The sequence below is a fragment of the Oncorhynchus masou genome, chromosome 6 (genome assembly GCF_036934945.1).
Source record: "Oncorhynchus masou masou isolate Uvic2021 chromosome 6, UVic_Omas_1.1, whole genome shotgun sequence".
NCBI lineage: Eukaryota > Metazoa > Chordata > Actinopteri > Salmoniformes > Salmonidae > Oncorhynchus > Oncorhynchus masou.
The window spans coordinates 11,315,010-11,340,889 of record NC_088217.1 but is presented as its reverse complement, the minus strand read 5'-3'; the positions used below and the strand labels follow the sequence as shown (position 1 = coordinate 11,340,889).

The 25,880-nt window shown below is 44.0% G+C and overlaps 1 protein-coding gene across 3 annotated transcripts in view; it reads left to right on the top strand.

The window, feature by feature from the left end:
• The window catches only part of LOC135541351 (acid-sensing ion channel 1B), a 376,245-nt gene that overhangs the window by 118,711 nt on the left and 231,654 nt on the right, over positions 1-25,880 (top strand). Inside the window, exon 1 of one of the 3 annotated variants that reach the window (XM_064967530.1) lies at positions 1,713-2,029. The exons of the other annotated variants lie outside the window; for them this stretch is intronic. Within the exon in view, the coding sequence (XP_064823602.1) occupies positions 1,928-2,029 (102 nt within the window). The 5' untranslated portion in view covers positions 1,713-1,927. Of the gene's footprint in view, positions 1-1,712; positions 2,030-25,880 lie in introns of those variants that run through there. 3 annotated transcript variants of the gene reach the window in all.

Here is a 25,880-nt window from a genome sequence, read left to right as displayed (position 1 = left end):
CCCTCCAAATCAAGCGATTCGAGTTGCTGACTTTCTACCGGTTGGTACTCAAAACTCCCATGATGCTCTGCGAAAGATAGCTTCTAAAAATACTAGCTTACTATACTATACTCGAGGGACACACAAAGGCGAGGGGGAGGGCTGTGAGAATATGTCTCAGACACAGTCCACTGCCTCCCTGTCGGCAGGCTGCAGAACAGAACACATGTATATTTCTCAGACATGGTCCCCTGTATCTGTGTGTGTGTGTGTAAACCTTGAGACATCCCTTAGAGGTAAGTCATCAGCCAGAAGGAGGAGAATCAATCAGAGACATGTCACACGCATGTGTCCTGCAGCCAGCCAGCCAGCATACACACACACACACACACACACACACACACACCTGCACACACACACCTGCACACACACACCTACACACCCAGCGGTGGAGGGATACCGGGGAGCGGTTGTGTTTTCCTGACACACCCAACCTATCTATGACTGCTGATTATTGAGCTCGCAGTTTGCAGCGTTCCTTTATGTTGTATTCATCAAACAGAGCCAGCAGGCAGTTGAGTGTGTTTGAACATGTCTCAAATGATACCCATGTGCCCTATATAGTGCACTACCTTTAACCTGGGCCCATAGGGACAATATAGCAATATGAGGGGTAGGGTGCCATTTGGGACACTACTTGCTTGTTTGATTGGGTTATTTTCTCCACTAGCTAATGACCATTATTCTTTATGACTGGAATTCACTTCTCTCTGCATTTACTCTGTAAACATCCCCCGGCCCTTTGCACTTCATTTCAATCTCTGTTCATCCCAAATGGCATCCCAATTCCTTACATAGTGCACTACTTTAGACCAGAGTCCTATGGGTTCTGGTCAAATGTAGTGCACTAACTAGAGAATAGGGAGGGCATTTGGGACGTCACGTGTTTTCTTTATCTTCTGTCATTCTGCCGACGGAGAAAAACAGAACAGAAAACCAACTGTTAAATGTTGTGAACTGAGATGTGTGGCATTACTTAGCTGTATTATCCTATCTCAGGAGCCCTTTTCTCTTAACCTGGTTCTTAATCCTGTTCATGAAGTAACAAACAGAAGAACATTTATACATCATGTGTAGGATCATTTCCATGCAAAGTGTGAGATTTATCCGTATTGAACGTTTGATGGAGAGTGTGCGTAAATCTACACTCAGCCATGACCATGCGTATGCACAGTGCCCATTTTGGAATAAGGGCACTGCGTGTCAAGCGTAGAATGGGCAAAATGTGTGATGAAAATGTCTGAAATTGTGAGCGTAATTAAAAAATTGTTCGATTTCAATGTATTTGCATTGTGATTTCATGAAACATATCTTGACAGGCTACATATCATTTGACCACATCAGTGCATTTGTAACAATAATAATTCATATAAAGTCCAGTAATTTGTTAAATTAGAGGCACGTGTGAAAGTGAAACCATTGTGTAAACACTGTAAAAGACGGAGGTAATGGGAAATGGAAAGAGAGATGACTGATCTTGCTCCGTTGGAAGATTTGACACACTGGGTTTCGCTGAGAACACATTTTTAGAGACTGGTAGGATCATTTGTGTTGTATAAAAGGCCAGATTGAGTAATCAGATATAATTTCCCAACGACAATCGTATAAGATCTTTGTGAGGATTTAAGGCAACTGGCACTTTTCAGCGGGAGCTTGCCGATCGGCATCTCACAGCCCTCGATCCAATGTCTTACCCCATCACAGGTTGTTGGCAAGAGGGTTTTCTTTGCCATCAATGGGGTTCCCAAATACGAACTGAGCAATCGACGGCACCCACATGGCCATAAAAGTACCATCGCAAATCGAGTTAAACTGTGTGAACAGAAAAGGCTTCCACTCTTAACGTACAGATAGATGAAAGGCTGAGATGCGTAAAATCTGCTGCTGAATGTGGTGGCCAGGTGGAACGCACAGCTCGTTCATTCTGCAGAACAGCAATCTGGGCCTTGACGCCGACAATAGGGAGCTGTTGAAGACGGATGGCTTATTGGTGAGTGATGCCTACTCATTAGAAGTATATTTGCCATTGCTAAAGCAACTTGAACTGTCCTCTCTTATAGCTATGGGTCCTCTCTCCATTAGGTCATTTCTTTGTAGCTGTGTCTTAATTTTTACTGGTCAAACCACAACTGAGCGAGCCAAATTAAACCTTTTGGTTGTACCCAATCTCAGACACTAGCGCCTCTATTTCAGACACTGAAAACTTTTTTTAAATTATTTTTTTGTTGTTGAGCCGTTATATTCCATGGTACGACGTTGTATATTTCACAAAGCCTTTAAAAGGTATGATTTTGACCATATATGGGCATTTATGGCGTTTCAAAACGCAAATAGCCAAGGTCGTGCATGAGCACTGAGGCTGAGTACAATTGGTATTTTATCTCCTATCGGTGTGCGAATGACACTTGTAGGATTGTTTGATAAATCTCATACATAAGTAGTATTTTAGAATAGTTTATTCGCATTATTGATAAACGAAGCCTCTGGACTCCCAATTTCATCTTTTGTCGCAAAATATTTCAACAATGTTTCCTGCTGCTTGCCCTAATGAACATGACCCAGCTGAAGCTGTGAAAAGTAGTTATTTATCTCCATGTGCCTTTGTCTTGAAATATTTTCCTAAAATTAATTCCATCCCCCTTGATGATTGATAAAGGCCTGGATAGGAAGAGGTGTCACACACACACTCACACTCACACTCACACTCACCCACTCACACTCACACTCACACTCACACTCACACTCACACTCACACACTCACACACACTCACACACACACACACACACACACACACACACACACACACACACACACACACACACACACACACACACACACACACACACACACACACCCACACACACAGAGTGATCAGATGAGTGAGCGGATGTCTGTCACCTGTCCTCTTGGTGTTTTCTCTCGTTTACAAACGGCTCATTACCGTTTCTGGAGGCAAAGCAATGCAGGTCACCTTGGACTCAGTGAATTGCTTTCCTGTAGCGTTTCATTAAGGAGCCACTATGTCTTATGCCATTCTGAATACCATAAAACTCCTGAACGGCCGACCACCAAGCGAAAACGCTGTCACCTGCATGTCAATCGTGTTTGTAAATATTGGAAAGGAGAAAAAAAACAATTACTTTTCTCAAAAATGTGAAATCAGATAAATATTTGATAACAGGTTCAGCTGTCCTTTTCCTGATTCCAAGTCCTATGGTCTTTGTTACACCAAACATATGAGTTGGCAAGACAGCACGTACAGGTCTGCTACTGGGTTACCTATTGAAACACTTTTCTTAAAATTTTACAGGACCCTGTAATCAACCCTGTAGTTGGGAGGCCTTGGACTGTCATGTTCTCATTTTATTAGGAAGTCACAAGCCTGAGGAGAGCTTTATCAATGAGCAATGTTAAAATGCCTACCAATATAATAATCCAAAAATGTGCCACAGTATTGGCCAACAAAGGGAGTCCCAATTATCTGTTTATTGCATATTGGATACTGAATTAATATAATTTTATAATGCTATATTATGGTATCAATACATCTTCATTATGTTGGTTAAGTAATGTGCACTACATGTAATGTCATATAACAGCAATCTGGTTCCCAGTAGCTTTTGGTGTTTGATAGACTTTATTCTGTTTCTGACTGATTGCAAACTGCAGTGAGCCAGAGATGTTAGGCTGTCTAGCTGGGAAGTGTGCCACTTTGCAAGTTCCACAGAAGGCCATATGAAAACCATCATTCATACAGTAACAAGCTGTAGAAAAATCTGAACTGAACTGAGCACACAGATCACTGAATACACACACACACACACACGCACACACACACACACACACACACACACACACACACACACACACACACACACACACACACACACACACGCACACGCACACGCACACACACACACACATTTGTTAAACTATTATCTAGGATGAATGAACGTAAGTTTAGCTGTGAGTATCAGATCCTGCTAAATTTATGTCTGGATGTTGGCAAGTCTTTTAAAAAGGCATTTGACATCAAAGAGAGCTTTGGCAATTGCTGTGACACTGGACGCTGCCACCCGTTTAGTGTGTCAGTGATAAAGGAGAGATAGAGGGAGGGGGGAAAGGGAGGGGGGAAAGGGATAGAGGGAGGGGGGGAGTGACCAAGGGTAGAGGGAGAGTGAGAGGGGGAGAAGGAGAGATGTGGTGCCATGTGATGCTTTTTGGATTGTCATAGAGTAACATTTCACCTCGCTTTCCATGCATGTAGAAAAAAAAACACCATGAATTTAATCTTATTAAACCCACAGACTCTTATCGCTGAATCACAGTTTGGTACTTACTGGTAGATCAGACAGCTTAGGGAGAACTTTCTTATCGCTTGACTACATTTTAGCAAAAAAGCAGTGCAGGCAGACTGAACATGCGTTTCTGTACTTAGTTTAACTTACAAAAACACTGAAATGGAACATATAACTCATTTGAATATGTAGGCAGGCTCATGGAGCTATGGTAACTCATTTGAATATGTAGGCAGGCTCATGAAGCTATGGTAACTTATTTGAATATGTAGGCAGGCTCATGAAGCTATGGTAACTCATTTGAATATGTAGGCAGGCTCATGGAGATATGGTAACTCATTTGAATATGTAGGCAGGCTCATGGAGCTATGGTACCTCATTTGAATATGTAGGCAGGCTCATGGAGCTATGGTAACATAGTTGAATATGTAGGCAGGCTCATGGAGCTATGGTAACTCATTTGAAAATGTAGGCAGGCTCATGGAACTATGGTAACTCATTTGAATATGTAGGCAGGCTCATGGAGCTATGATACAGAGTCTTCAGAAAGAGCAGTCTGGTGGCTTTGAGATAGAAGCTGTTTTTCAGTCTCTCGGTCCCAGCTTTGATGCACCTGTACTGACCTTGCCTTCAGGATGTTAGCGGGGTGAACAGGCAGTGGCTCAGGTGGTTGTTGTCCTTGATGGTCTTTTTGGCCTTCTTGTGACATGGGGTGGTGTAGGTGTCCTGGAGGGCAGGTAGTTTGCCCCCGGTGATGCGTTGTGCAGACCTCACTACCCTCTGGAGAGCCTTACGGTGTGGGCGGAGCAGTTGCCGTACCAGGCGGTGATACAGCCCGACAGGATGCTCTCGATTCTGCATCTGTAAAAGTTTGTGAGTGTTTCAGATGACAAGCCACATTTCTTCAGACTCCTGAGGTTGAAGATGCGCTGTTGCGCCTTCTTCACCACACTGTCTGTGTGGGTGGACCATTTCAGTTTGTCCGTGATGGGTACGCCGAGGAACTTAAAACTTTCCACCTTCTCCACTACTGTGGATGGGGGGTGTTCCCTCTGCTGTTTCCCGAAGTCCACGATCATCTCCTTTGTTTTGTTGACGTTGAGTGTGAGGTTATTTTCCTGACACCACACTCCTAGTGCCCTCACCTCCTCCCTGTAGGCCGTCTCGTTGTTGGTAATCAAGCCTACCACCTGTAGTCTCGTCTGCAAACTTGATGATTGAGTTGGAGGCGTGCATGGCCACACAGTCATGGGTGAACAGGGAGTGCAGGAGAGGGCTGAGAACGCACCCTTGTGGGGCCTCAGTGTTGAGGATCAGCGTGGTGGAGATGTTGTTTTCTACCTTCACCACCTGGGGGTGTCGCGTCAGAAAGTCCAGGACCCAGTTGCACAGTGCGGGGTCGAGACCCAGGGTCTCGAGCTTGGTGACAAGTTTGGAGGGTAGTATGGTCTGAAATGCTGAGCTGTAGTCAATGAACAGCATTCTCACGTAGGTATTCTTCTTGTCCAGATGGGACAGGACAGTGTGCAGTGTGGTTGAGATTGCATTGTCTGTGAACCTATTGGGGCGGTAAGCAAATTGAAGTGGGTCTAGGGTGTCAGGTAGGGTGGAGGTGATATGATCCTTGACTAGTCTCTCAAAACACTTCATGATGACAGAGGTGAGTGCTACGGGGCGGTAGTCATTTAGTTCAATTTCCTTTGCTTTCTTGGGAACAGGAACAATGGTGGCCATCTTGAAGCATGTGGGGACAGCAGACTGGGATAGGGAGAGATTGAATATGCCCGTAAACACTCCAGCCAGCTGGTCTGCGCTCTGAGGACGAGGCTGGGGATGTCGTCTGGGCCGGCAGCCTTGAGAGGACCAGCTGACTCACTCTGTGTGCAATAATAGTGTTTAACATAATTTTTTAATGACTACCTCATCTCTCATCTCTGTATCCCACTCATACAATTATCTGTAAGGTCCCTCAGTCGAGCAGTGAATTTCAAACACAGATTCAACCACAAAGACCAGGGAGGTTTGCCTCGCAAAGAAGGGCACATATTGGTACATGGGTAAAAAAAAAGGTCTGACATTGAATATTCCTTTGGACATGATGAAGTTTTTAATTACCCTTAGGATGTATCAATACACCCAGTCACTACAAATATACAGGTGTTCTTCCTAACTTAGTTCCCGAGGAGGAAGAGTTACAGAACAGTTACAAAACTGAGGATGGATCAACAACATTGTAGTTACTCAACAACACCATCCTAAATGACAAGAAGGAATATTTTGATGCTGTATAGACTTCCAAAACATGCATCCTGTTTGCATTAAGGCACTAAAGTAAAATTAATGAATACAAAGCGTTATGTTTGGGGCAAATCCAATACAACACATCACTGAGTACCATTCTTCATATTTTAAAGCATGGTGGTGACTGCATCATGTTATGGGTATGCCTGTCATTGGCAAGGACTAGGGATTTTTTTGGCAAGGACTAAGTTCATCATATCCCAACACACATTCATTTACCTGGTCAAGTATTACCATGTTTCTCCCAGCAAGCTGCTTTAGCAATGGAGATACAATAAACAACCATCTGGCAGGTAGAACTGAGAGGATGGATGTAGTGAGAGGGAGGGAGGGAGAGGGGGAGGGAGGGAGAGGGGGAGGGAGGGAGAGAGGGAGGGAGAGAGGGAGGGAGGGAGGGAGGGGGAGGGAGGGAGGGAGGGAGAGAGGGAGGGAGGGAGAGGGGGAGGAGAGGGAGGGAGGGAGGGAGGGAGGGAGAGGGGGAGGGAGGGGGAGAGTGAAAGGGAGAGAGAGGGAGGTAGGAAGCGAGAGTGAGAGGGAGGAAGATCTAGACTAGAGGAGGAACCAACACCATCCCTCTTATAAATCCCTTTACACTCTACTGAGACTAGCTGTGCTCAGCCAAGCCAAGCTGTACTGGTTGGTTACCACCATTAACCTTTTCACGTTACCATATCTGAGCAATACAATGTTTCCAGCATTATTCTACACTGAGCAAAAATGTAAATGCAACATGTAAAGTGTTGGTCCCATGTTTCATGAGCTGAAATAAAAGATCCCAGAAATGTTCCATACGCACAAAAAGCAGATTTCTCTCAATTGTTGTGCACACATTTGTTTACATCCCTGTGAGTGAGCATCTCTCATTTGCCAAGATAATCCATCCACTTGACAGGTGTGTCATATCAAGAAGCTGATTAAACAGCATGATCATTACCCAGGTGCATCTTGTGCTGGGGACAATAAAAGACCACTCTGAAATGTGCAGTTTTGTCTCACAACACTATGCCACAGATGTCTCAAGTTTTGAGGGAGCGTGCAATTGGCATGCTGACTGCATGAATGTCCACCAGAGCTGTTGCCAGAGAATTTACTGTTATTTCTCTACCATAAACTGCCATCAATGTCATTTTAGAGAATTTGACTGTATATCCAACCTGCCTCAAAACCACAGGCCACGTGTATGGTGTCATGGTGGCGGTGGGGTTATGGTATGGACAGGCATAAGTACAGACAATGAACACAATATAATTTTATCAATTGCAATTTGAAAGCACAGAGATAACGTGACGAGATCCTGAGGCCCATTGTTGTGCCATTCATTCACCGCCATCACCTCATGTTTCAGCATCTTAGTGCACGGCCCCATGTCGCAAGGATCTGTACACAATTCCTTGAAGCTGAAAATGGCCTGCATACTCACCCATTGAGCTTGTTTTGGATGTTCTGGAAAGACGGAATGACAGCATGTTCCAGTTGACGACAATATCCAGTAACTTTGCATAGCCATTGAAAAGGAGTGGCCACAATCAACGGCCTGATCAACTCTATGCGAAGGAGATGTCGTGCTGCATGAGGCTAATGGTGGTCACACCAGATACTGACTGGTGTTCTGATCCACGCCCCTACCTTTTTTTTAAAGGTATCTGTTCCCAACAGATGCATACCTGTATTTCCAGTCATGTGAAATCCATAGATTAGGGCCTAATGAATGTATTTCAATTGACTGATTTCCTCATATAAACTTAAACTCAGTAAAATCTTTGACGTTATTGCATGTTGTGTTTATATTTTTGTTCAGTATAGAACCTGAAAGGGTTATTCAGCTGTCCCATAGGAGAACCATTTGAGGAACCCTATTCCGTTCCATGTAGAACCCTTTCCACAGAGAGTTCTACATGGAACACAAAAGGATTTTATCTCTAAACAAAAAAGGTTCTACCTGGAGTGGGGACAGTCGAAGAACCATTTTGGAACCTTTTTCTCTAAGACTGTAGTGTCAGATTGCATTTTCATGGCATTTGTCTTTGGGTTTGGAACACCCTGAAGAGTCATTTCACATTTTAGGCCCAGTGGGGAAATCCCTATCTGGATCCATGAAGCTACTGTACTATCTACAGCGGTTCCTCCTTTAAAAGTTGCATCATACTGCAGCACACCTTGCGGACTGCTTCAGAATTTTATGGCACATTATTTAATTGTCAGCCATTTTCACCATTAATGCTAGTGCTAGTTTGACCACCAGAGGGCATCTTTGAGAAGCATTTGATAGCTTTCAATATTGGCAGAGAATTTAAAACATTTTTTTGTAAGAACATAGTATATAGGATTGATTGTAAGAATTGTAGCTTAACTTCTTGAGTGTCAGGGGCAGGATTTTTGTTTTTGGCACACAAAAAAACGTACGTTACCCATTTAAAACTGCATATTTTTCAGGCCCAGAAACTAGAATATGCATATAATTGTCAGATTAGGATAGAAAACACTCTAAAGTTTCCAAAACTGTCAAAATATTGTCTGTGAGTATAACAGAACTGATATTGCAGGCGAAAACCTGAGGAAAATCAAGCCAGGAGGTGATGTTTTTCCTGAAAGCTCTTTGTTCCATTGGATGCCTTGCCTCCATTTAAAGGGATATCAACCAGATTCCTTTTCCTATGGCTTCCTCAAGGTGTCCACAGTCTTTAGACATAGTTTCAGGCTTTTATTTTGAAAAAGCCATTGTCTCTCCCTCTCTTATTGAAAAAGCGACAGTCCTGGTTGATATATTATCGATTATATATTTTAAAAACAACCTGAGGATTGATTATAAAAAACGTTTGACATGTTTCTGTGGACATTACGGATACTATTTGGAATTTTTGTCTGCGATGTCGTGACCGCTCGAGCCTGTGGATTTCTGAACATAATGCGCCAAACAAATGGAGGTATTTTGGATATAAAAATTATCTTTATGGAACAAAGGGAACATTTATTGTGTAACTGGGAGTCTCGTGAGTGCAAACATCCGAAGATCATCAAAGGTAAGCAATTAATTTGATTGCTTTTCTGATTTTTGTGACCAAGCTACTTTGATGCTAGGTGTTCATAATGTTTTGTCTAGTGATCGATAAACTTACACAAATGCTTGGATTGCTTTCGCTGTAAAGCATATGCACCACTCGGCAGGCCCCATCCACAAACTTTTTAATGCTTTTTAATAAAACATTGAACAAAGTATCCAAATACAGAGAGGTGTTTGTAAAGGTATTTAGTCCTGCTAATAGCCCATAATGGGCTATTATAATACTGTACATGTTGTCCAGGTCAGGATAACCAAAACAGTTCTTTATTAAAGATCAGAAAGAATGTTGGCACTTATTTATTTTGATCCAAAGCCATGAATGAGTGAGCCACTCAGCTTTATGTAGGTGCCGAGGCTATATGACTCTTCCATCCACTTGATTATATATATAACATAATATACACTGCCAATGACTGTGTCTGTCAATACCGCCTGGCTCTGGACCAATGCATCAGCTGTCGCCCGTATCTCTGACCTCAGATGATGTTTCTTTTTTCTGCTGGTCTGCCTTCAATGACTCGATCTCGGTCTTCAAAGTTTGAATCTGATCCATGTGCACCTTCATCAGATGAGCAGAATGGTACCGCCCTGAGCCCCCATCGATTACAGTGGCCTATGTTTGAAACGGTAGAACAATTAAAAGTGACTCCAACACACAAATGCTGCATACACATAAGAATCTAGCAAAATGAGTATTGAACCAGCTTCTGTAGCAACGCAGTTTGCGCTGAGATGCAGTGTCTTACACCATGCCCAGACCGGATGCACGTCTGTCCGCGTGCACCATCGTGTGCAAATTGATTTTGTCCCCCCACACCAAACGCTATCACGACCCGCAGGTTGAAATATCAAAACAAACTCTGAACCAATTATATTCATTTGGGGACAGGTTGAAAAGCACTAAACATTTATGGCAATTTAGCTCGCTATCTTGCAGTTGCTACCTAATTTGTCCTATTTAGCTAGCTTCCTGTTGCTAGCTAATTTGTCCTCGGATATAAACGTTGAGTTGTTATTTTACCTGGAATGCACAAGGTCCTCTAATCTGACAATTAATCCACACATAAAGCGGTCAACCGAATCGTTTCTAATCATCTCTCCTCCTTCCAGGTTTCTTTTTCTTCTTTGGACTTTCAAATAACTTTCATAATATGTTCCTTAAAACCAATGATAAGATTGCACGTGGGTATATGTTCCTTCAAACCAATGATAAGATTGCACGTGGGTATATGTTCCTTCAAACCAATGATAAGATTGCACGTGGGTATATGTTCCTTAAAACCAATGATAAGATTGCACGTGGGTATATGTTCCTTAAAACCAATGATAAGATTGCACGTGGGTATATGTTCCTTAAAACCAATGATAAGATTGCACGTGGGTATATGTTCCTTAAAACCAATGATAAGATTGCACGTGGGTATATGTTCCTTCAAACCAATGATAAGATTGCACGTGGGTATATGTTCCTTAAAACCAATGATAAGATTGCACGTGGGTATATGTTCCTTAAAACCAATGATAAGATTGCACGTGGGTATATGTTCCTTAAAACCAATGATAAGATTGCACGTGGGTATATGTTCCTTAAAACCAATGATAAGATTGCACGTGGGTATATGTTCCTTAAAACCAATGATAAGATTGCACGTGGGTATATGTTCCTTAAAACCAATGATAAGATTGCACGTGGGTATATGTTCCTTAAAACCAATGATAAGATTGCACGTGGGTATATGTTCCTTAAAACCAATGATAAGATTGCACGTGGGTATATGTTCCTTCAAACCAATGATAAGATTGCACGTGGGTATATGTTCCTTAAAACCAATGATAAGATTGCACGTGGGTATATGTTCCTTAAAACCAATGATAAGATTGCACGTGGGTATATGTTCCTTAAAACCAATGATAAGATTGCACGTGGGTATATGTTCCTTAAAACCAATGATAAGATTGCACGTGGGTATATGCTTCTGAAAACCAATGATAAGATTGCACGTGGGTATATGCTTCTGAAAACCAATGATAAGATTGCACGTGGGTATATGTTCCTTAAAACCAATGAGGAGATGGGAGGGGCAGGACTTGCAGCGCGTTCTGCATCACAAATAGAATCAACTTCTATTTTAGCAAATGGCAATGCAGCCACTCGTTTGCACGCTCGTGAGCAGTGTGGGTGCAACGATTGAATAACATGTATGGTGAAAATGTATTTTGCAACACTGGCGCACGCGACCGGTGTGGTCAGCATGTTAGACCGCTGTGCCACTCGGGCTCTGTACAACGTGACCGGTCGGGTGTAGGCTACAGTAAGTACTACAGTAAGTACTACAGTAAGTACTACAGTAAGGGAAAATGATCCTAACATTTCCACACCCTAACTGTAGTCTTAAGTTTCTCTTAGAATAAAAACTTACGTGTAACAACAGTTTTAGTAAGTAATACTGACGAGTAGTAACAACAAAACCAGTCCGTTAGAGACACAGTAGCGCCTTGAGACCCAAAAGCATAATCAGTGCTCTAACTCCCCCTTGTGGTGGTGTGGAGCAATGAAGTAGTGACGCAGGGTAGCGTACTAAACCACAAATTTCCTCTAAGTCCCGCAGCGTAATCGCAAATCTTTTAGTTGAGCAAACACTGTAGTAGTGAATTAGAAAGGGAAAAAGCCTTGGAGTGGAGTATTCAAATCAAATGTATTTATATAGCCCTTCGTAGGTGATATCTCAAAGTGCTGTACAGAAACCCAGCCTGAAACCCCAAACAGCAAGCAATGCAGGTGTAGAAGCACGGTGGCTAGGAAAAACTCCCTAGAAAGGCCAAAACCTAGGAAGAAACCTAGAGAGGAACCAGTCTATGAGGGGTGGCCAGTCCTCTTCTGGCTGTTCCGGTTGGAGATTATAACGGAATATGGCCAAGATGTTCAAATGTATGGTCTTTGTGCTGTTGGCAGGGATAATAGATCTGTGGAGGCTGGTGTCCCTTGAAATCAGACGACAGGCTCATGAATGACTTGTCCTCCTTCCTATACCAGCTTCCACTGTTATCGATGTTCTTAGTTGGAAAAAGGCCAGTCTGAATGAAGGTAATTATCATGAGCTCCACTCATTCTCTCTTCATGGGATTTGTCCAAATAATGATATTATGTACAGTATTAGAGTCTTCTTACACGCTTTTCGCTTTTAGCTGTAATGAATTATAGGTGTAATGAATCTAATTTGACCCAGTATTATGGCCATAGATCAGCAAATTAACCCTGTTATGTATCAAATTACATTTTAAAAAGGTTTCGATGTTTATTGTAAAATGAGTCTCCGGTTTGATTTTACATAAGGACATTTTTTATTTTTATTTTTTTTTGCAAGAAATTGAATGGAAGATATTATATTTGTTATTTTATTTATTTGTTCTACCAGTTATCAATGGCACTGATCCTAACAGTAGATGTGTTAACTCTGGTGTCCTGGCTCTCTGAAGATCCCATGGCACTGATCCGAACAGTAGAGGTGTTAACCCTGGTGTCTTGGCTAAATTCCTAATCTGGCCCTCATACTATCATGGCCATCTAATTATCCCCAGCTTCCATTTGGCTCATTCTGTTCCCTGTAACTATTCCCCAGGTTGAATGTGAATGAGAATGTGTTCTCTTACCTGGTAAAATAAATGCGCTAATATGCTTCTTTTTTTTCTGCTGCTGTGGTATCGTTTTGGTATCGAGTATCATTTCGTATTGAGCATAGTGATAATAAACCTGGTATTGGTATAAAAGTGACATCTTGTATCGTGCCAACACAAGTCAAAGTCCTTCACTTTTCGGTTATTTTTGTGTGATTTGTACATTGGAGAAATGTACAGGCTTATATATGTTCCTCCTTTTCGATAGTGCTTCTCATTTTGGGGCTCCTGAGTGGTGCAGCGTTCTAAGGCACTGCATCTCAGTACTGGTAGTGTCACTACAGACACCACAGCCGAATCGAATCCCCAAGCCGACAAGGTAAAAATCTGCTCCCCAGACACTGATGATGTTTGTGTTGATTAAGGCAGCCCCCACTACCAGCCCCCCGCACCTCTCTGATTCAGAGGGGTTGTGTTCAGTGCGGAAGACACATTTCAGTTGAATGCATTCAGTTGTACTTCTCTCATGCTCTTCTTTTGTAGTGGCAACAGTACAACACATGGGAGGGGTTCCCAAAGGCTATAATATTGTTATTTCTCTCCTGTATGGCCGCGAAAGAGCAACAAGAGCAACAATTCTAAAATCTATTTGAATAATGTGAATAAACAAAATGTGTTAATTGAAATCATGACCCATGGTGTTATAATCACATCATTACACACCTCCTAGCCTGTTAAACAACAGAGTCACGTGTTATAACCTCTGAGTCTGTTAAACAACAGAGTCATGGTGTTATAACCTCTGAGCCTGTTAAACAACAGTCATGGTTTTATAACCTCTGAGCCTGTTAAACAACAGAGTCATGGTGTTATAACCCCTAGCATGTTAAACAACAGAGTCATGGTGTTATAACCTCTGAGCCTGTTAAACAACAGTCATAGTGTTATAACCTCTGAGCCTGTTAAACAACAGAGTCATGGTGTTATAACCCCTAGCATGTTAAACAACAGAGTCATGGTGTTATAACCTCTGAGCCTGTTAAACAACAGAGTCATGGTGTTATAACCTCTGAGCCTGTTAAACAACAGTCATAGTGTTATAACCTCTGAGCCTGTTAAACAACAGAGTCATGGTGTTATAACCCCTAGCATGTTAAACAACAGAGTCATGGTGTTATAACCTCCTAGCCTGTTAAACAACAGAGTCATGGTGTTATAACCTGCTAGCCTGTTAAACAACAGAGTCATGGTGTTATAACCTCTGAGCCTGTTAAACAACAGAGTCATGGTGTTATAACCTCTGAGCCTGTTAAACAACAGAGTCATGGTGTTATAACCTCTGAGCCTGTTAAACAACAGAGTCATGGTGTTATAACCTCTGAGCCTGTTAGACAACAGAGTCATGGTGTTATAACCTCTGAGCCTGTTAAACAACAGAGTCATGGTGTTATAACCTGCTAGCCTGTTAAACAATAGAGTCATGGTGTTATAACCTCTGAGCCTGTTAAACAACAGAGTCATGGTGTTAAAACCTCTGAGCCTGTTAAACAACAGAGTCATGGTGTTATAACCCCTAGCATGTTAAACAACAGAGTCATGGTGTTATAACCCCTAGCATGTTAAACAACAGAGTCATGGTGTTATAACCTCTGAGCCTGTTAAACAATAGAGTCATGGTGTTATAACCTCTGAGCCTGTTAAACAACAGAGTCATGGTGTTATAACCCCTAGCATGTTAAACAACAGAGTCATGGTGTTATAACCCCTAGCCTGTTTAACAACAGAGTCCCGCCCTTTCCCTGTAACTCTGAATGACAACTAAAACATTAAAAGGACACGCTGCACGGACAGAACAAAGCCAATCACAAAATAACCACTGCGCTCACCCAAAAGTTTGGTTGGTGCGTAAATCTTGCAAATCTAGATAAGCAAAAAAAAGTTACTGCAGGTTCCTTATAAGTGCAGACCCATAACACCTTTTTGCTTATAGGGACAGAAAATAAGTCTGGCACAACAAACCCATCCTGTCTGTTCACACACACACACACACACACACACACACACACACACACACACACTCTACAAACCCTTCTGTCGGTGGCTGTTCCAACACACTGACAGTAACAGCAGGGAACAGGGACTCCTATTGAGTCGTGTTTCAACAGCGAGCTGTGTGTGTGTGTGTGTGTGTGTGTGTGTGTGTGTGTGTGTGTGTGTGTGTGTGTGTGTGTGTGTGTGTGTGTGTGTGTGTGTGTGTGTGTGTGTGTGTGTGTGTGTGTGTGTGTGTGTGTGTGTGTGTGTGTGTGTGTGTGTGCATGTTTAAATCAAAGAAGTGGTTTGTGGTGATGCCAGGTATGCCGTTTACCATGTCAATCTTCCTGGTGTAACCACGGTGATGGACATTGTTCACACTGTCAACAGAAGTGCTGTAGCATTTCCTCAATACATCAGACAGACACTGCAATTCCACTCTATCAAACCAGCCAATATTACACCTGACACAACTAAACTGCCACTCTACCAGACCAGACCATAAAATATATATATATATATATATATATATATATATATATATTATTTTTTATTTAACCTTTATTTAACTAGGAAAGTCAGTTAAGAACAAATTCTTATTTATAATGACGGCCAAACCCAGACGACGCTGGGAAAATTGTGCACCGCCCTATGGGACTCCAAATCACGCGGATGTGACTGTGGTGTTCTTTAGGAATGACGTCACTGTGGTGTTCTTTAGGAAGGCGTCACTGTGGTGTTCTTTAGGAAGGATGTGACTGTGGTGTTCTTTAGGAATGACGTCACTGTGGTGTTCTTTAGGAAGGATGTGACTGTGGTGTTCTTTAGGAATGCCGTCACTGTGGTGTTCTTTAGGAATGACGTCACTGTGGTGTTCTTTAGGAAGGACGTCACTGTGGTGTTCTTTAGGAAGGATGTGACTGTGGTGTTCTTTAGGAATGACGTCACTGTGGTGTTCTTTAGGAAGGATGTGACTGTGGTGTTCTTTAGGAATGACGTCACTGTGGTGTTCTTTAGGAATGACGTCACTGTGGTGTTCTTTAGGAAGGATGTGACTGTGGTGTTCTTTAGGAATGACGTCACTGTGGTGTTCTTTAGGAAGGATGTGACTGTGGTGTTCTTTAGGAATGACGTCACTGTGGTGTTCTTTAGGAAGGATGTGACTGTGGTGTTCTTTAGGAATGACGTCACTGTGGTGTTCTTTAGGAAGGATGTGACTGTGGTGTTCTTTAGGAAGCCGTCACTGTGGTGTTCTTTAGGAATGACGTCACTGTGGTGTTCTTTAGGAAGCCGTCACTGTGGTGTTCTTTAGGAAGCCGTCACTGTGGTGTTCTTTAGGAAGCCGTCACTGTGGTGTTCTTTAGTAAGGACGTCACTGTGGTGTTCTTTAGGAGGGATGTGACTGTGGTGTTTAGGAAGGACGTCACTGTGATGTTCTTTAGGAAGGATGTCACTGTGGTGTTCTTTAGGAAGGATGTCACTGTGGTGTTCTTTAGGCAGGATGTGACTGTGGTGTTCTTTAGGAAGGATGTCACTGTGGTGTTCTTTAGGAAGGACGTCACTGTGGTGTTCTTTAGGAAGCCGTCACTGTGGTGTTCTTTAGTAAGGACGTCACTGTGGTGTTCTTTAGGAGGGATGTGACTGTGGTGTTTAGGAAGGACGTCACTGTGATGTTCTTTAGGAAGGACGTCACTGTGATGTTCTTTAGGAAGGATGTCACTGTGGTGTTCTTTAGGAAGGATGTCACTGTGGTGTTCTTCAGGAATGACATCACTGATGTTCTTTAGGAGGAACGTCACTGTGGTGTTCTTTAGGAAGCCGTCACTGTGGTGGTTAATGCGAGCATAGCGAAAGGCTTGTGCTTCTAGTTCCGACAATGCAGTAATAACCAACGAGTAATCTAACCTAACAATTCCACAACAACTACCTTATACACACAAGTGTAAAGGGATAAAGAATATGTACATAAAGATATATGAATGAGTGATGTACAGAACGGCATAGGCAAGACGCAATAGATGGTATCGAGTAAGGTATGTGTGATGAGTAATGTAGGGTATGTAAACATAAAAGTGGCATAGTTTAAAGTGGCTAGTGATACATGTATTACATAAAGATGGCAAGATGCAGTAGATGGTATAGAGTACAGTATATACATATGAGATGAGTAATGTAGGGTATGTAAACATTATATTAAGTAGCATTGTTTAAAGTGGCTAGTGATACATTTTTACATCAATTTTCCATGATTAAAGTGGCTGGAGTTGAGTCAGTATGTTGGCAGCAGCCACTCAATGTTAGTGGTGGCTGTTTAACAGTCTGATGGCCTTGAAATAGAAGCTGTTTTTCAGTCTCTCGGTCCCTGCTTTGATGCACCTGTACTGACCTCGCCTTTTGCATGATAGCGGGGTGAACAGGCAGTGGCTCGGGTGGTTGTTGTCCTTGATTATCTTTATGGCCTTCCTGTGACATCGGGTGGTGTAGGTGTCCTGGAGGGCAGGTAGTTTGCCCCTGGTGATGCGTTGTGCAGACCTCACTGCCCTCTGGAGAGCCTTACGGTTGTGGGTGGAGCAGTTTCCGTACCAGGCGGTGATACAGTCCGACAGGATGCTCTCGATTGTGCATCTGTAAGTTTGTGAGTGTTTTTGGTGAAGAGACGAATCTCTTCAGCCTCCTGAGGTTGAAGAGGCGCTGCTGCACCTTCCTCACCACACTGTCTGTGTGGGTGGACCAATTCAGTCCGTGATGTGTACGCCGAGGAACTTAAAACTTTCTACCTTCTCCACAACTGTCCCTTCGATGTGGATAGGGGGGTGTTCCCTCTGCTGTTTCCTGAAGTCCACAATCATCTCCTTTGTTTTGTTGACGTTGAGTGTGAGGTTATTTTCCTGACACCACACTCCGAGGGCCCTCACCTCCTCCCTGTAGGCCGTCTCGTCGTTGTTGGAAATCAAGCCTACCACTGTAGTGTCGTCCGCAAACTTGATGATTGAGTTGGAGGCTTGCATGGCCACGCAGTCGTGGGTGAAGAAAGGAGTACAGGAGATGGCTCAGAACACACCCTTGTGGGGCCCCAGTGTTGAGGATCAGCGGGGTGGAGATGTTGTTGCCCGTCTGGAAGTCTAGTACCCAGTTGCACAGGGCGGGGTTGAGGCCCAGGGTCTGGAGCTTAATGACGAGTTTGGAGGGCATTATGGTGTCAAATGCCGAGCTGTAGTCGATGAACAGCATTCTCACATAGGTATTCCTCTTGTCCAGATGGGTTAGGGCAGTGTGCAGTGTGGTTGTGATTGCATCGTCTTTGGACCTATTGGGGCGGTAAGCAAATTGGAGTGGGTCTAAGGTGTCAGGTAGGGTGTAGGTGATATGGTCCTTGGCTAGTCTCTCAAAGCACTTCATGATGATGGAAGTGAGTGCTACGGAGCGGTAGTCATTTAGCTCAGTTACCTTAGCTTTCTAGGGAACAGGAACAATGGTGGCCCTCTTGAAGCATGTGGGGACAGCAGACTGGGATAAGGATTGATTGAATATGTCCGTAAACACACCAGTTAGTTGGTCTGAGGACGCGGCTGGGGGATGCCGTCTGGGCCTGCAGCCCTGCGAGGGTTAACCCGTTTAAATGTTTTACTCACGTCGGTTGCAGTGAAAGAGAGTCCGCAGGTTTTGGTAGCGGGCAGTGTCAGTGGCACTGTATTGTCCTCAAAGAAGTTATTTAGCCTGTCTGGGAGCAAGACATCCTGGTCCACGACGGGGCTGGTTTTCTTTTTGTAATCAGTGATTGACTGTAGACATTGCCACATACCTCTTGTGTCTGAGTTGTTGAATTGTGACTCTACTTTGTCTCTATACTGACGCTTAGCTTGTTTGATTGCCTTGCGGAGGAAATAGCCACACTGTTTGTATTCGGTCATGTTTCCGGTCACCTTGCCCTGGTTAAAGGCAGTGGTTCGTGCTTTCAGTTTTGCGCGAATGCTGCCATCAATCCACGGTTTCTGGTTTGTGGAATGTTTTAATAGTTGCTGTGGGTACGACATCGCCGATGCACTTGCTAATGAACTCGCTCACCGAATCAGCGTATTCGTCAATGCGGAACCTATCCCAATCCACGTGATCGAAGCAGTCTTGAAGCATGGAATCAGATTTGACGGACCAGCTTTGAACAGACTTGAGCGCGGGAGTCTCTGTTTATAGGTTGTGAGCAACAAAATGGAGTCGTGGTCAGCTTTTCCGAATGGAGGGCTGGGGAGGGCCTTATATGCGTCGCAGAAGTTAGAATAACAATGATCCAGGGTTTTGCCAGCCCTGGTCGCACAATCGATATTCTGATAGAATTTAGGGAGTCTTGTTTTCAGATTAGCCTTGTTAAAATCCACAGCTACAATGAATGCAGCCTCAGGATTTGTGGTTTCCAGTTTACATAGAGTCAAATAAAGTTTGTTCAGGGCCATAATGTGTCTGCTTGGGGGGGAATATATACGGCTGTGATTATAATCGAAGAGAATTTTCTTGGTAGATAATGCGGTCGACATTTGATTGTGAGGAATTCTAGGTCAGGAGAACAGAAGAACTTGAGTGCCTGTATGTTGTTATGATCACACCATTTCTCGTTAATCATAAGCCTCTCACCCCGCCCCTCTTCTTACCAGAAAGATGCTTGTTTCTGTCGGCACGATGTGTGAAGAAACCAGCTGGCTGTACCAATTCCGATAGCGTGTCTCGAGTGAGCCATGTTTCCATGAAGCAAAGAACGTTACAGTCTCTGATGTCTCTCTTGAATGCTACCCTTGCTTGTTGTCAAGAGACTGGACATTGGCGAGTAGTATGCTAGGGAGTGCGATGTAGGGTGCGCAATGTGCCTGTGTCCGGAGCCTGACCAGAAGACCGCTTCGTTTGCCCCTTTTACGCGACGTTGTTTTGGTTCGCCGGCTGGGATCCGATCCATTGTCCTGGGTGGTGGGCAAAACAGAGGTTCCGCTTGAGAAAGTCGTTTTCCTGGTCATAATGATGGTGAGTTGACGTTGCTCTTATATCCAGTAGTTCCTCCCGACTGCATGTAATGAAATCTAAGATTACCTGGGGTACCAATGTAAGAAATAACACGTAAAAAAAAAAAAACTACTGCATAGTTTCCTAGGAACGCGAAGCGAGGCGGCCATCTCTGTTCTAGCAGGTCAAACATGGAGTAGGACATTATGTTAATGACCTTATTATGGAATTCTATTGGTGAACTCAAACCACCTTCTGAATGCATGGCTCATTCTGTGAAGGGAGGCCTTCATGGGGTGCCCTCCATCTCTGTCTAGAAGGGAAGGCTAAGTGTGAGAGAGTTGAAGTATGGATGTGTTTGTGTTTATCCAGTATCATAATCCATATTTAATCCATTTATAGTTATATGCATACGTTCATCACTTTCAACACCATGATACGTTATTCTTAATTAGTGTAAATGAGAATATGTGATGTCATTTTGTCCCTCTATCTCTGATCACGTGATGAGTTTATTTGGGTGCTATGGGTTGGGCCCTCAAGACTCCTGGGTTCTGGGCCTGGGAGAACATGTGAGACGGTGTCTCCATGAGGATGCCCTTCTCTACTGCCATCCGTACAAAGATTTGTTTGTTATTTTCAGTCTGAGGGCCATGTAAGAAACTACATTAAATCTCCCTTTACTTTTTTTGCAATGGCCTGTCTTTGACACGTTTATTCATTTATTTATTCATTCATTTATTCATACAACAAGTTTGGTGTTTACTTTTGATTTCAGATCCCATCTGGAATATGATTTATGATATCTCTTCATTTGATGAATGGCAGTAATTCTGTTGTATTTAGATAATGAGAAAATGATTGGCTGGCAGTCAGCGAATTGTTTAATGTTTCCCTGAATGCACAGGTGTTGACTTTATGCTTCAATGGCAATTGAAGGCAAAGCTTAATTTAAATCTAATCAATGGCAATTGAAGGCAAAGCTTAATTTAAATCTAATCAACAGTATGTTGTTGTTATTTTTCTTTCAAATGCTGGGTTCAAAACAACCCAATCTGGGTAATTTGGTAACCCAGCGCTTGGAATGGACATTTGAAATTATTTCACTATTCGTCTAATATCATACATTTTTTGGAGGAGGGGCGCGTGAGGAGGAGGGGCGCGTGAGGAGGAGGGGCGCGTGAGGAGGACGGGCGTGTGAGGAGGAGGGGCGCGTGAGGAGGACGGGCGTGTGAGGAGGAGGGGCGCGTGAGGAGGAGATGCGTGTGAGGAGGAGGGGCGCGTGGGGAGGAGGGGCGCGTGAGGAGGAGGGGCGCGTGAGGAGGAGAGGCGCGTGAGGAGGAGGGGAGCGTGGGGAGGAGGGGCGCGTGGAGAGGAGGGGCGCGTGGGGAGGAGGTGCGCGTGAGGAGGAGGGGCGCGTGAGGAGGAGGGGCGCGTGAGGAGGAGGGGCGCGTGAGGAGGAGGGGCGCGTGGGGAGGAGGGGCGCGTGGGGAGGAGGGGCGCGTGGGGAGGAGGGATGCGTGAGGAGGAGGGGCGCGTGAGGAGGAGGGGTGCATGAGGAGGACGGGCGTGTGAGGAGGAGGGGCGCGTGAGGAGGAGATGCGTGTGAGGAGGAGGGGCGCGTGGGGATGAGGGGCGCGTGGGGAGGAGGGGCGCGTGAGGAGGAGGGGCGCGTGAGGAGGAGAGGCGCGTGAGGAGGAGGGGAGCGTGGGGAGGAGGGGCGCGTGGAGAGGAGGGGCGCGTGGGGAGGAGGGGCGCGTGAGGAGGAGGGGCGCGTGAGGAGGAGGGGCGCGTGAGGAGGAGGGGCGCGTGAGGAGGAGGGGCGCGTGGGGAGGAGGGGCGCGTGGGGAGGAGGGGCGCGTGAGGAGGAGATGTAAGTAAGCTAGCCAGTTAAGTTAGTTAGCCAGTTAAGTTAGTTAGCCAGTTAAGTTAGCTAGCCAGTTAAGTTAGTTAGCCAGTTAAGTTAGTTAGCCAGTTAAGTTAGTTAGCCAGCTAGCTAAAGTATCAGAACTAATTGAGGCCCTTTTGCTGTGCTCACCGGTCCTTGTCTACAACAACTCTGTTCATATTAAACAGCCTGTTGGATGATCATTGTAGTCCACTCCTTTTCATTTTGCCAACTCAATCCCGTAATTGTAATTCCATTTTGCATTGATTAGAAATCTCTTACTTCACTTGCTACACATGTAGCCTCTGACGGTAGCTGCTTTTAATAATAACTATCTACAGGCATGACATGTGGGTAGGCTACCAATACATATATATTTTACATACATACATATTTTTTATAGGGCTTTTACTCACTTTTATTAAAAATGTCTAATATCATGGTCTATCCCTTCTATGTAACAAGGTCACATAGATCATTGTATTTAATTTAAGACCAAGCCATTTCATTAAAATGAGCCTTTATTTCTTTGTAAATATTCTAATAACCATGCCCATGTCTACCCAGTGTAAATATTGTGTTATTTTGACCCATCCGGTTGGTTAGCTTTTGTTTAACCATTATTTCACTAGGCAAGTTAAAATCAAATCATCATGATATCATTCTGCCAGATATTTATTTAACTAGGCAAGGAAGTTAAGAACAAATTCTTATTTTCAATGACGGCCTAGGAACAGTGGGTTAACTGCCTGTTCAGGGGCAGAAGGACAGATTTGTACGTTGTCGGCTCTGGGATATGATCTTGCAAACTTCTGGTTACTAGTCCAACGCTCTAACCCAGGGGTGTCAAAGTCAAATGGACGGAGGGCCAAATAAAAAATTTAGCTACAAGCCGAGGGCCGGACTGTTCGAATGTTCATTGAAAAATTTTTAAATGACGCATATAGTCTAGTGAACCTAATTGAACCTACTGAAAACCTAACAAATATATTCCAATATGATCAGATAAATAAAGCAATATTTTCTTATGGCTCTGTCAGTAATCTTTAATTTTCAACAGACACAAAAGACAAATTTCCTTTATATAAAAATCCCCATAACATGAACATTAAATGAAAGAAACCGGTATTCAAGGCACCATCAGTAGCCTATATTTTCTATTTTAGCAAAAGTGGGCTAAATTTACTTCAAAGAAAAAAACAATAATAGCAATTTTCTATCATCCACTCAACTGAAATATTTTTAAAATATAATTGGATTGAAATACAATAAAATAAAGTGCAAAAATCTATTAATCAAAAACAACACTTTGTTTAAGGAGAAGTAACATGCAGTGAAAACAAATATTAAACTTTAACTTTTAAACTTGAACTGAGTAAAAACTCTAAATATGTGATTGCACAGTAATGTTCACTTGTTTGAGGTTGAGGGTGATACTTGGTGGTGTCCCATCTTTTCCACAAGTTCATCAATGTTCGGGGTAAGGCTCTGAGCTGAGGAAATCCTCAGAATTGAGTGGAGGTGTTCAGCAGTAAGTCGACTTCTGTGTGATGTTTTGTTCAGGTTCATCAAAGAAAAAGTTGTTCACACAGGTATGTGCTGCCAAACATAGACAACGTTTGAGCAGCCTGGATGCGCAGCTGGGGCATTGTGTCGGGGAGGAAACGGGCGAACTCCGCAGCACCCACTGCCGCATATTTTGCCCTCAGTGCATCATTGCATTGGAGGTCAATCAACTCCATTTGGAGGTTTGGTGGTGAGCTTTCCATGTCAACAGCAAATGGGTTACCGAGCAGTTCCAACCTGCTTTTTGTGCTTCAAAGTCAGCAAATCGGCGTCGAAAGTCAGCGGCAAGCATACCTATTTTATCAGCCAACTGTGCGCTCGGGAACGCACTGGTAGAGAGCTTCTCTTTCATGGTCTGGCAGCTGGGAAAGTGGCTCAAATTTTCTTTCCGCATCTGCGTCTCCCACAGAGTCAGTTTGGTTTTAAATGCCTTCACTGTACTGTACATATCAGAGATGACATGATCCCGACCCTGCAGCTGCAAGTTCATTGCATTCAGATGACTCGTAATGTCACACAGAAAAGCCATTTCACACAGAAACATTTCGTCTCGGAGTTGTGTTGTGTCTTTCCCTTTGCTGTCCAAGAACAGACAAATCTCCTCACGAAGCTCGAAACATCTTTGAAGCACCTTTCCCTGGCTTAGCCATCGCACCTCTGTGTGATAAGGCAAATCACCATGCTCCGTTTCTAACTCCGTCAGAAATGCCTTGAACTGGCGGTGATTCAAACCTTTGGCTCTGATAAAGTTAACTGTGCGCGTGATGATGCTCATTACATGCTCCATTTTCAAGGCTTTACCGCACAACGCTTCCGTTTTGCCATTTTTGATGGGTATCTGAAAGTTAATTTTACTGTGATGCTGACGACTGCTGTGCCAATAAATATTGAAATGAAGCAGCCTACTGCTCGGTGCGTCACCGTTGCATTGTGGGAAATGTAGTATTGGTGCGTGTAAAAGATCTGCGGGCTGCCGGCTTGCTGCGGTCTGCGGGCCGGTTCTAATAATAAATCAAGATCATCCCAGGGGCCGTAAAAAACCTTCTCGCGGGCCGGATGTGGCCCGCGGGCCTTGACTCTGACATATGTGCTCTAACCACTAGGCTACGCTGCTGACTTGTCCCGAAGCCAGTACTGTGTTGTCGAGTCTGAGGTCCTGAGTGTTCTGGAGCAGGTTTTCATCGAGGATCTCTCTGTACAGGCCGTGGCTCGGGTGGTTGATGTCCTTGATGATATTTTTGGACTTCCTGTGACACTGGGTGCTGTACATTTCCTGAAGGGCAGGCAGTGTTCTCCCAGTGATGTGTTGGGCTGACCACACCCCCCTCCGGAAAGCCCTGCGGTTGGGGACGGTGCCGTACCAGGTGGTGATACAGCCCTTCAGGATGTTCTCAAGGGTGCATCTGTAAAAGTTTGTGATGGTCTTAGGGGCCTAGCCAAATTTCTTCATCCTCCTGAGGTTGAAGAGGCGCTGTTGCACCTTCTTCACCACACTGTCTGTGTGGGTGGACCATTTCAGATTGTCGGTAATGTTTATGCCAAGGATCTTGAAGCTTTTGAGTTTCTCCACTGGGGCCCGTTAATGTGGATGGGGGCGTGTTCCCTCTGCTGACTCCTGAAGTGCACGATCAGCTCCTTCGAGTTGTTGACGTTGAGGGAGAGGTTATTGTCCTGGCACCACTCCACCAGGGCCCTCACCTCCTCCCTGTAGGCTGTCTCTTTGTTTTTAGTGTTGAGGGTCAGCGAAGAGGGGGTGTTGTTTCCTACCTCCACCACCTGGGGGAGGCCCGTCAAGAAGTCCAGGACCCAGTTGCACAGGGCGGGGTTCAGACCCAAGGCCTCGAGCTTAATGATGAGCTTGGAGAATACTATGGTGTTGAATGCTGAGCTATAGTCAATGAACAGCGTTCTTACGTAGGTATTCCTTTTGTCCAGATAGAACAGGGCAGATTCAGTGTGATGACGATTGCATCGTCTGTGGATCTATTGGGGTGGTATGCAAATTGCAGTGGGTCTAGGGTGTCGGTTAAGCTGAAGGTGATATGATCCTTAACTAGACTCTCAAAGCACTTCATGATGACATACATGAGTTCT